The sequence below is a fragment of the Euprymna scolopes genome, chromosome 28 (assembly GCF_053919585.1).
Source record: "Euprymna scolopes isolate OS-2025 chromosome 28, ASM5391958v1, whole genome shotgun sequence".
In the NCBI taxonomy this organism is placed as follows: Eukaryota; Metazoa; Mollusca; class Cephalopoda; order Sepiida; family Sepiolidae; genus Euprymna; species Euprymna scolopes.
In genome coordinates, this window is record NC_136509.1 from 54,674,309 (window position 1) to 54,686,521 (window position 12,213).

At 33.9% G+C, this 12,213-nt stretch overlaps 1 protein-coding gene across 4 annotated transcripts in view; it reads right to left on the minus strand.

Moving 5' to 3' along the window:
• Positions 1-12,213, minus strand: part of LOC145249633 (citron Rho-interacting kinase-like) — a 384,140-nt gene that overhangs the window by 172,907 nt on the left and 199,020 nt on the right. For all 4 annotated transcript variants that reach the window (XM_080111385.1, XM_080111382.1, XM_080111384.1 and 1 more), the window contains one exon: positions 11,481-11,711. In XM_080111385.1, the coding sequence (XP_079967511.1) occupies positions 11,481-11,711 (231 nt within the window). The remainder of the gene's footprint in view (positions 1-11,480; positions 11,712-12,213) is intronic.

Sequence of the window (12,213 nt, forward strand, 5' to 3'; positions counted from 1 at the left end):
CGTGATCCACTGGTAAAAATTCAGTCATGGTAAAAAATGATATCCCATGGATTCTATTGCATGTTGACTATGCAGGATTTATAAATGGATCATATTTTATTTGGTCATCATGGACAGTTTCACAAAATGGCCAGAAATTGTTAGCGACAATGCCAGTTTACCATCCAAGATTAAACGGAATGGCAAACATTTTTTTGGATATATTAAAACAAGCTCTGAAAAGAAATCAAGAAGTGGACACAAATGAAAGAAGCATTCAGAAATTTTTAAGAATTTACAGAATTATGTCAAACCCGAATACAATATCATATTTATCGCCAGCAGAGTTCACAAGAAAAACATGCTCTATGTTTGATAGGTTGTTGCTTATTCCAGCAAAGAAGCCATCAATAAAAAGAGACAAAGTTTGCTTCAAAAACATTAGGGCTGAAAGAATGTTTTTTTTAGAAGGAATAGTAGCAAAAAAAAATTGGGCAAGTCGTATTTGATATAAAAAAAAAAAAAAAATTTCTGTGCAAAATACATTGGAATCAGTTGAAACCCAGGCATACTACAGAAGTCATGGGAAATACTGATGAGATACCAATGGAAGTACTAATGTGATACATTCAAAATTTCTGTTTTGATAAATCAGAATTCTTCCAATGGAGGTAGAATTCAAGGCCAGAAATACCAGTGGGTCAAAGGTCACCACAGTAAGGCTTGAGTCAGAAAAGACCAAGAAAAAAGTAAATAGACTATGTCCAGATCCAAAGAAGATATTAAAGCTAAATTTCACAGGAAAATTTAGCTCATGGGGAGGTGATGTAAGTACATCCGGATCTTTCCTCCTGCAATATTGTGATTGGCTGGTTAAGCCAGGAATATCAGCTAGTAGTGACATTCAGAGAGATGTTGAAAGGCATGCAAGAAACACTCACTTCAACTATGATACTTGCTCCATACTGTGACCTACCAAGTTTATTACTCAAACTGAAGCAAAACTGCTCAGCTTCTTCAAGCAATATGTATCCCTTTTCTGGGATCATATCAAATATATACTAGCTGTACCCTGCCACACGTTGCAGTGGCTCAATTTGGTGCAATTGAAAAATCTAATAAAAAGAGAAAATGCATGTTTCTTATATTGTTAGTACAGCAATCCACCCCAAAAGTGTATAAAAAAAAAAAAAAAAAAAAAATTGAAAATGAAAAAAAAAAAAAAACCTGACCCGGATCCTTAGGAGTTTTCATCAATAATGGCTTGGGCTCGACCAGCAGTCATTGGATTAATCCGAACGTTGCTAAAATGTTGAAATGGTTAATTGAGTGGGTTTTTGTTTTGTTTTTTTGTGGTTTTTGTAATCAAAAATGTTACTTTTCAATTAATATTTTGGTGAGGGGGGGGGGTACTATACACAGATTCGAAAAGTTGTCCAAAAACAAATAAATGAAAGCAAAGGTAAGGTAAGTTACGTTTCTACATAACTGGATAATTTTTTAGTGTTTTTATTTAATGTAAAAGGTTTAATCTGCTCGGAAAAGCACACAGTGTTTATCAATGTATGTAAAAAGACAAATGGTCATGGACTCTGTTGAATATGTAAAGTTTGGGAAAATAAGTAAAAAAACTAAAAAACTATGCAAAACAGAGTAAGAAACCCACCGAATATATGTGACTGTGACATAGGCTGACATATTTGGTGAGTTTCTGACAGTATATTGTATAGTTTTTTCAATTTTAACTCATTTTTCAAAACAACGTAATCAAGTGTCCCCCACCAGTTGTATTTTTCAAATACACCGATAAACACCATTTTTCGAGCTGACTAAACGTTACATTAAATCAAACGGGTTTGTATACTAAACACAGCTCCGAAAAAGTTGTTGAAAAATAAATATATAACAAATAAATATTATCTAAGGCAAGATAAGTTACTTTTCTACCTAACTGGATAAGCCAGTTTGGTAGAAAAGTAACTTATCTTGCCTTTGATAATATTTGTTATACATTTGATTTTTGACAACTTTTTTTAATCTATATGTACAGTAATACAAACCAAATAAAAACACTAAAAGATATCCAATTAAGTAGAAAAGTAACCCTATCCTGCCTTTGAAAAGCAAAGTGTCATATATATGTTTTTTGTCGACAACTTTTTTGAATCTTTGTGCATAGTGATACAAACACGAAAGGGGTATTTTTCTGTCTATTTTTATTTTTGGTACCGCGCTATTTTAAAATAGTTTTTCCAAGTTTAACGTAAATTTCACGGTGTCTGTTTTTTTTTTGTTATTCTTTTACAATAGGGCCACCTCCACAATTTGTTTTACAATGACTACTTTTAATGGTTTTCGACTGAATAAGAAAATCTTATTTACAATTTTCAGAGGCAAGTAGTTTTCGAGATATAAAGATCTGTGCTATGCACTATAATTCACTGGCGGCTATGAATAAACACCCTTAACCTCCCAATAATAATGGCTTTTGAAATAAAAACTGACAATTTTCCCAATGTTAAGAACTACTCTAAGAATAAACACCCTCAATCTTTCCATATTAAGAATGGCTTTCAGAATAAACACCCCTAACCTCCCCATGTAAAAAACGGCTTTTGGAATAAATACCTCCATCCTCCCCATGTTAAGAACGACTTTCGGAATAAACAACCCCTACCTACTCTGTTAAAAATTGTGGAGGTGGACCTAAAGTAAAAATTTACCTTTTTTTTTTTTTTTTTTTAAATAAATTGTTAGTTTAAAGCACAACACTATTGAGTACCACGCCACGGTTTTAATAAAGAAAAAGCATGCATATTTTCTTATATAAAAATAACTCTGGAAAAAAAAAAAAAAAAGAAAAAAAAAAGTGTACTTTCAAGTTTGTTAAAATAAGTTTTATTGAAAAAAAAACAAACATTTTTTTACTTATGCTTTATTTCTTAAATGTAACAATTTCTGTTTTACTCTTAACGATTGTTAAAAAAAAAGTTTGTTTTATACGCACGTGTAATCAGAATTGTTATTTTTCATCATTTCAAAATGGTCGACCGAAAAGAAAATATTGAATAAAAGTTTTTTTTTTAATATGGTAATATTTTTTACTTTTTAATATTTAAAAACACAGTTGAATTAGATACCATCACTTTTGCAAAATACTACAGGTATTAATTAAAGGTATACTTTTCAGTAAGGTCCGCTACGTAATATGAAAGCAGAATCAATTTAAACCAGAAGTATTTCCGGTAATCGGCTCAGCTGGTATCGGAACGGAAATGTTTTTTTAAAACTGGTAATATTTTTTACTTTTTAATATTTAAAAACACTGTTAAGTTAAATTTAACAATTTCTATTTTACTCTTTTAACGATTGTTAAAAAAAGTTTGTTTTTTACGTACGTGGAATTGGAATCATTATTTTTCGTCATTTCAAAATGGTCAACCGAAAAGAAATGACATCGAATAAAAGTTGTTTTTTTAATATGATAATATTTTTTACTTTTTAATATTTAAAAAACACAGTTAGATTATAAACACTCACTGTTATAAAATTTTACGGAAAATGGACTTATAAATTTCTTGTTTACTGATTTTGAATATACCAGATGTTTCATTTTTATATGTATAGATAACAAATATAAAATTTAATGTAAAATAATTTTAGATTTTAGGGCCATTCTAAGATTTTAAGGCAATTAACACATTTTTTTTCTTTAAACCCAGTACATTTTTAAAAATCTTTTTAAGACAATTATGTCATGTGTGGTTTTAAAAGGAGGAGGCTTGTTACTTGAACTTCAGGTTAGTAGTAGGGCTAGGGGGCAATTATGTGTGAATATCCTGAAAATTTAGTAGAAAGAAAAAGACAATTATTTTAGAGTGGACGCTTAATTTCGCATATAAATTCAATGTGAAATAATCCACACATTCCAGACCATTCTAGTGTTTTAGGAGAATTAATTTATTTTTCTGATAGACAAATCTCGTTTGTTTTTTTAGGGGTCACAAGATCCGTTATTTTTTGTTGTCGTTTTTTAGATGATTATGTGTGGTTTTAAGATGATTTGTATGATGAAGGGTTTACCACTCAGCCTAAGAGTTAGTGGTAGGATTATAGAAGGGTTTTTAATTTAAGTGGGCACCATTTGGACATAGAGTTGGTAGGTTAAAGGAGATTTTTCAAGGGGCTCGTCACTCAAATCTAAGGTTAATGATATGACAGGTCAAGGGAGGTCGTTTCAGGACTTAGATTTAGTGGTAGCATAATATATATATATATATATATATATATATATATATATATATATTGTTACATAATCCTAAAATAGATTGTGTTTTAAAGAGAAAACTTTAAATTTAACTTATTTTGGCCAACATCTAGCTTTTTTTTTTGTTGCTGTTTGAATTGTCGCTGAAGAAAAAGGAGAGAAAGAAAGGGTGTAAGAAAAGAGAGAGAGAGAGGAGGAAAGAGTTTAATAAAATGTTCAACCGATCTTAACACCTCCAACTCCTGTAGTAGGAGGCAGCGATTTGGTGAGGTCAGTCGGCTAAGGCACACTTTCTGACTCCTTTTGGTTCCGGGTTTCTTAGCGCCAAAAAGTGAACAAAGAGAAAAAGAGAGACAAGCAAAATGTGGATGGAAATAGAAGAGAGAGAGAGAGAGAGAGGGAGGAGGAAGAAGAAAAACAAAAAACATTTTTTTATGGGACACCCTTTTGAAAAAACGTTATGGCAAATGGACAAGTGCGGACACCCATCGATTTAAAACTAAACAGGGAACTGATTTACAATGGACTAAGGATTTGAACAGAATAATCTGAAACAAAAAGGAATCACTTCCAAACTTTATAAATCAACATTCAAGTTCTCATAATCAAACGCCCAAAATGAAGAAAAAGAACAAACCTTAAAATGACCGACTGCTGAAGAAGCCGCACATAAAAAAAAAATATGAACTGTAAGTCCTCTCTCCCTATATACCTCTTTGTGTAATGTATCGGCGATTCGTTTATTTTGCCATTTTTGTTGTTTTTTTTTTCATTGATGTATTTTCCATCTACATTTTTGGACACTAGTATAAGACCCCGCCTCCTTATGATTTCTTTTGCTTTTGCTGTTTGATTTAATCCTTTTTTCACCCCCTCCCCCCCCCTCAGCCTATTATTGTCTTTGTAATAAAGTTGATTTCAAATTTAACACCGTATTTGCCTCTGTTCTCTATCACTGTGTACTGTGCTTATTTTTTTTTTTTTTATTTCACTGCTGTTCCCCTCCCCTCTTTTTCGACATACCGCATGCATTCAAACCCGATGACCAAAATTTATTTTCCTTTTTTTTCTTTGTGTTGCGTAATCCTCCTTCGTCATTTCTAATGGAGGGGCATTCGTAACAATACATACTCGTCCCCCTTTACTCTAATTTTTTTAAAATTATTATTATTTTTTTTTTTTTTTTTCAGTAAGTTTATTTTTAGGGTATTCACACATAATCGCCTAAAAAGTAGAATCTCTTTTTTTTAATTGGCAACTAAAATTCATTTATTACTACAATTAAAGATTTAAAGTATATTTGAAAAACAAATATTTTTTGAAGAACTGCTATTTTATAATAAAACCACACACTGCATTAATTTTAAACAATTATTTTTTCAAAATAAACTTGTAAACATAGTATACAAACCTGATTTCAAAGTAAACAGCTGACAATAGCAGCTGACTAGCTTATAATTATTAGCGCTACTACTGCTAGTCAATTTGTTTACTTTTGCTGAAAAGGGTTTGATATTTTGGAGAGAGGCTAATTAAAAATTGCTGGTACCAAAAAAGAAATCAACATAGAATTATCATTTTAATTTACATATTACTTGAGGTGCAAAAAATCTTTAGAAAAAAATGTTTGATACATGTCATACTGGAGTCTTATTTTATAGACAACAAACAAAATGGATAAACTTATTTCATATCCCAACTGATGTTGCTCCAGTCCTTTCTAAACTTTACAACAAATGCCTTAATGAATCTTGCTAGAAAACTGCTTCTGTGGTACCAGTTTACAAAAATTCTGGTGAAAGAACTGATCCATTAAATTTCACCCCATTAGCCTCCTCCCGCTTTTCACCAAAATATTTGAGTCCATAATTAATCAAGCCCTAGTCCACCACCTTACAGTTGCTAAACTTCTGTCTTACCAACAATATGGATTTAGGTAAGCCGGTTCTATGGCTGATATCCTAACTGAATGTATATAGTTGGATAAAGTAGGGGAAGGTAGGGCAGTAGCCCCAGATATATATAAGGCTTTTGACAAGGTATGGCATGAGGGTCTTCTCAGAAAAAACAGATCATATGGAATTACTGGAATACTTAACATAATTAAATCCTTCTTAAGTAAGAGAAGAATCCAGATTGTCCTCAATGGACGTACGTCAAAACAATATGATATAAATGAGGGTGTGCCTCGGGGGTCGATTCTTGGACCTTTATTATTCCTGATATTCATAAATGATCTCCCTGATAAAACTGAGGTGAGTACATTTGCAGATGACACCATGCTCTATGGCAGGCACGAGGAGAAAACAAATGAACACATATCTAAAGCGGAGGCGGAAAACCTAGAGGAAGACTTCTAGTCTGTAGTGGAATGGGGACCAAAATGGATGATAACATTCAATGTTGCCAAGACTAAGCTCCTTTCCTTTAATAATCATAAGAAACCTTCTCAACCACCAATAGCTATTGTTAGATAATAACATTGTTAAAAGTTAATTAGTTATTATCGATCTGTCTATCTATTTATCTATTCAATGATATTCTTAAAATAGTTTATATTGGGAGTTATTTATTGTTTATAGAATAAAGTGTAGCAATGGGTTTTAGCTGAGGATGTTTACATAAATTAGCTAGGTTAAATAAACAAAATCTTAGGCAAGCAGACGTGGAAAGGTCACACGTTAGTAAGACGTGTGCTTTTTGAATGATGACGTAATGGAACTGAGGTCAGGAGGTTAAGTCAGTCGAAGAGTTGGAGTTTGATTACTGGAGTGAACAGACGTACTTCAAGCCAGGAAGCGAGGCTGTGAAGAACAAGCATGTAGACACAAAATGCAGACTATTTGTGAAGACCATTTCAGACAGCTGAAATAAATTTATATTTTAAAAATATAAAGTGTTGTTCTGTGGTTTTACAAAAGAAAGAAGGAACAGAAGTCTCAATTGGTTATGGTGTTGGTCATGTTATGTTTTATCACAGAGCTCTGCAGTGAAGATAGAAGAAAAGGTATGAAGCATATATTATTACTCTTATAAAAAAAAATGATACCTTATGTAAATATGGAATGTAATATATACCTGTGTGATAACTCTGACACAACATGACTTTGTTGATACGTCGATATCATATCCCCTGGCTAATACATACAATTTATACATTTATAACAGATGTTATACAAACAATATCTCTAACACCCACTATACAACATATGACTGTTTTATACATCATCCTTCTAATATCTCACCATATAACACTATGGCTAATGATAAATTACCTGAAAGTACTTCTTTCAAACTCCTCAGCTTAATGTTCACAGAGAATGAGCTGGAACAGATACATTGAGGGCATGGCCGCGGCTGCTGTGAGGAAGGTGGGCTCTCTCTACCATGCTAGAAAATTAATTACGCCTGAATGTAACCTGCATCTCTACAAGGCCACCATTCGCTCATGTATGGAGTATTGTTGTCACATTTGGGCTGGTGCATCTGCTACTACTCTCTCACTCCTGGACAGGGTTCAAAGGAGAGTTGCCAACCTAATAGGTCCCAAACTGTCAGCTAGGCTTCAGCCTCTCTCCCACCAACAAAATGTTGCATCCCTCTGCCTTTTTTACAAGTATTTTAATGATATATGCTCTGACAAACTACAAGCCCTTGTACACCCTCAATGCAAATACCCCGACAAACCCGACAAGCAACAAATACACAGTAGAGATCCCCAGAACTGCTAGACTTTGGAACTCCCTCCCAGGTTCTTGCTTCCCTGACTGTACTGACATGAAGATATCCAGACATTTTGCTGCTCAACTCCCTACATAGCATCCCTTCAATTATGTCCCAGATAGTAGCTCACTACATAAAAGTGGCATCAAGCCTTGTTTGGGGTGAAAAGGCAATAAAAAAGTGAGATTGATGCTTTTTCTGATTGTTTCCAAATTTCATGACAAAATTCCACAGAGGGGAATGCAATAGAACTACCTTGAAATCTGTAATTATCCAAAGCGCTTTATAGTTGATGGACATTATATATATATATACATATATATATAAACAAATAAAAACACACCCACACACTAGGTGAGTTGATGTACAAATTCATATTTCTCTTTAGTTCTCTTTTTCCTTCTTTCTCTCTCTCTCTCTCCAACTCATTTTTCTCTCAAAGAAACTATTATCAGCTATGCCCTTCCAGCTTTTAATTTAATTCCCATCACCAATACTTAAAATAAAACACAAGGCCCAATGAAAATATCTTCTGATATCAGAGCGGATTTCACGTCGTCCATGTCAACTTCACGTCGTCCATGTCAACTTCACATCGTCCATGTCAACTTCACGTCGTCCATGTCAACTTCACGTCGTCCATGTCAACTTCACGTCGCTGAGAAATTTCTTATCTGTACACCATATCGGCAATAAAAACATATTCCAGACTCTGGAGAAAAGAATGAATTTCTTAAACCTCATGTCAAACACCCCATCAAACTCTTAGCCTATAAGCAGGGTGAATTGGCTTTACCTGAGCATGCAACATCATTACATCTGCCCCTTTCTTTTCTTGTCATTTGCAAGCAAATGACACCTAAGTATCCTGCATCAGAAACGCTAACCGGAAACTAATAAAAATGAAGATCAATAAAAAGAAACTGACAAAATTTGTCCATTCGACATGCAAAAATGTCCTGGTCTAAAAGTTCTGGTTATACTACTATACTTGGATATAAGTATGCATGCTCGTATGTAGTTCATAGTTCCAATCATCAGAAGAAAATGGCAACAAAATTGATAATTGAGGAAGAATAATTATGTACAATTCACTACAAGATGAAGGGTTCTCACACCCTTTACAACTACTTGCACATTATCTTCTTTTCTATGGATCATAAAAACAACAAGAAAATTATCTGTGATTTTGATATTTACTTTTTCAATCATGGCTTAGGGACAGATTTTGAGGTCCCTGCTGTTACTTTGTATTTCGTCAATGATTGCAGCTCATACATGCTATCCAGGTTTCAGTGGAGGGCACTCATTGGTATCTCTGCTCCGCTCAGGTGTGCCAGTGGTTATCTTATTTCTCCTTACATCTAACGCTAGGGAATTTGTTCACTACTGGCTCCCCTCGACCCTCTCCTATTCGCTATTTAAAAAAAAAACAATCTTGAAATTTTGCACACCCCATTGGGTAAAAGATAGGTCAGATCCTATCCACATATCTCATATTTCTCTTCTTTTCCAAATTTAGTCAGTCCTCAACTAAACTGTTTTTTTTTCTGGTTAAAATTCTCAATGATCACAGCAATTGTACTGAATTCTTCACTCATCCCTTACTCTCAGAGGCTTCTGTCTGGCCTCTGTGAGAAAATATTCAAAACAACTCTTCAATCTTTGACAATCATCAAATGGTAATCAGAACCTTCTCTTCCATGGGCATCGACAAACATTTCCAGGCATATCACCAATGCATACCCACACATTTCCGGTGCACCGAGCCAACTGCTCGTAATAAAATCTTTCATCTCATAGTTCATATAAAGACTCAAACAGAGACCCTTACTCATCTCTAACGTAATTAACCTCTTATAACTTTGCCCCCCCCCTCCCCCAATCTGTATCTCAGCATAGCCAACTGACTGTCCATCCGTAGATCTAATTACTCCCTTTCAAGGCTACGGTCATCCTTTCAATTCATTATCTTTAAAAAATCTCACTTAACCTTCACGTGATTGTCCGAAGTCAATAAAAATGAAAACAGAATAAATGTGATATTCTGGTGACTGGAATGACTCCAACCAAACGTGGCACAAGTCACATTCCCGTATTTATTTATTTATCTCTAAACTAACACAATGAGAGTCCATTCATCTGCTATACAAAAATTCAAATTATCATCAGTACTGTGAGTTTTGAATCCAAACGGTATGTTGAGCACATTAACTTTATTAGCTACAACTCCAGTGGAGTGCTTGACTACAAAAATATCTAAAGATTGAGAACGCAATATCTTTATCTATATGCATTATAAAAATCAGAACAATGTCACTATGTATGTATATATACATGCATACATATTACATCGGTACTATCAGTTTCAAATCCAAACAAAGACTTCTAATTGGTCTCCTTTACCAAACTATTTTCAGCCTCTGTTTAAGTCAGTCTACCCGAAACATGGCGATTCATACGTTGTGGGACTTTTTGGTAATACTTTATTTTTATTATTTTTTACTAATTTAGTATTTTTACTTATGAATCTTGACAATATGAAAAATGTGAGGTAAGATCACGGCAAGGTAATGCAAACATTGGAGACAGAGATAGGTGTTCGAATGGCAACTATAAACAAAGTGCTAAATTACGATCTTCATAATTGCTCATAGAAGAGTCACAAGAGCCAACTACTCACTGCCAAAGTCTTATCGTCTTATGAAAGTCAAGAAACTAAGAAAAATCAAATACCCATGTGAGCAGGAATCTTTCAGGAACAGCAATACAATAACAGATGGTTAGCCTACACTACCTTCTATTTCTAATGCGTTAATCCCAGGCTGTGATGTTCTTTGCTTGGGTAGGTTACCAATGATAGCCATCTAGCAGCAGGACTCAGCTCTATGTCAAATCTTCAGGAAAGCACAGTAGTAGGTGTTTTATGATTTCCATAACTTGTTCAGTCTCAACATCTGCCTTCTCCCAACTCACATGATTGCAATCCCACGGACTATTATGTGCAGAATGCAGTTGAGGAATAAACCATTTGTATCAGCTGCAATAGCAAAAAAGGTATACTAACGCACTTGCAATAGCAAGGATGAGCTGATTATTTTAAGAACACAACTTCTCAAGGTTTCCAAATAGGAACCTTACCATCAGATGTAATTTTGTGTCATACCCAGGATGGTTAGAGGATAAAATAAAGCACACTGCTGTAGTAGTTGATAGGATTGGAAAATAAGGTAGCTGGAGGAAAAGTGGTACAAAGTGCAGGGAAATATGTTATGGGGTGAGATGGAGTGGCTACTGCAAAGGTGTTTGTAGCTATTTAGTACCCAGCACAAGAATCAAATGGAAAAGTATACGGGCCTTCATTATATTGCGAGAACTGCACGTGACATTAAAAATCATTGTATAAAAATTCAGTACTTTTGTAAAAGATTTAACATATTTAAAAACGATCTATTAGAACTTTAATATTCATATAGCATATATCCATGCATAGAAAAATAAAATTTCTTACCCTATTGGACTCTCCCTCCAATTTCATTTGCATAATTTTCCTTGTGACGATTGTATGTTCAGACTGAAGCATTTCCAGTCGATTCTTCACTTTCTCAAGTTCAGAGTTTGACTGGTTCAATTCTTTTTGGGTCTCAGTGAGATCCTTTTGAAGAACTTTTATTTGTTGGTTAGAATCCAAAAGCTGCTCTTCAGATCTGCCCAGTGCCACCTTCCATTTCTCATCAGAAGTCTTAAAAGACAAAGAAAATTAACACAATGGAAACTGTACGAGTCGGTCTAATCAGACTGAGCCTAACATACATGACAGTGCATTTATTTTAAACCAAAAAGAAACACTTCAGAAAACACTTCTAAAAGTTAGTAAATCAAGTTCTGAATTTTTCTTATTTCATCTACTTGAGCAGAGAGAACTCTATCCTCTGTATGTTGATATAGGCAAATAATTTTTTACATACCTTGCTATGAAGGAGAGGAAATGGAAGAAGGACGATTATAAAGAAAAGGATAAAACACTAAAGGGTAAAAAAGATAAGTGATAACTGAAGTGGGAAAAGGACGAGGATAAAAAGATGAAAGAGGAGAGTGGAAAGAGACCTTGATTCACAAAGATTTTCACTGAAAAACATAAGCTCATATTATCAACAATATAAAAAATTATCAACAAATAATTTAGGATAAATTACAAAATTGTAATTTAAGCAAATTTTGGTTATTTCCATTGTCAGCCAGGT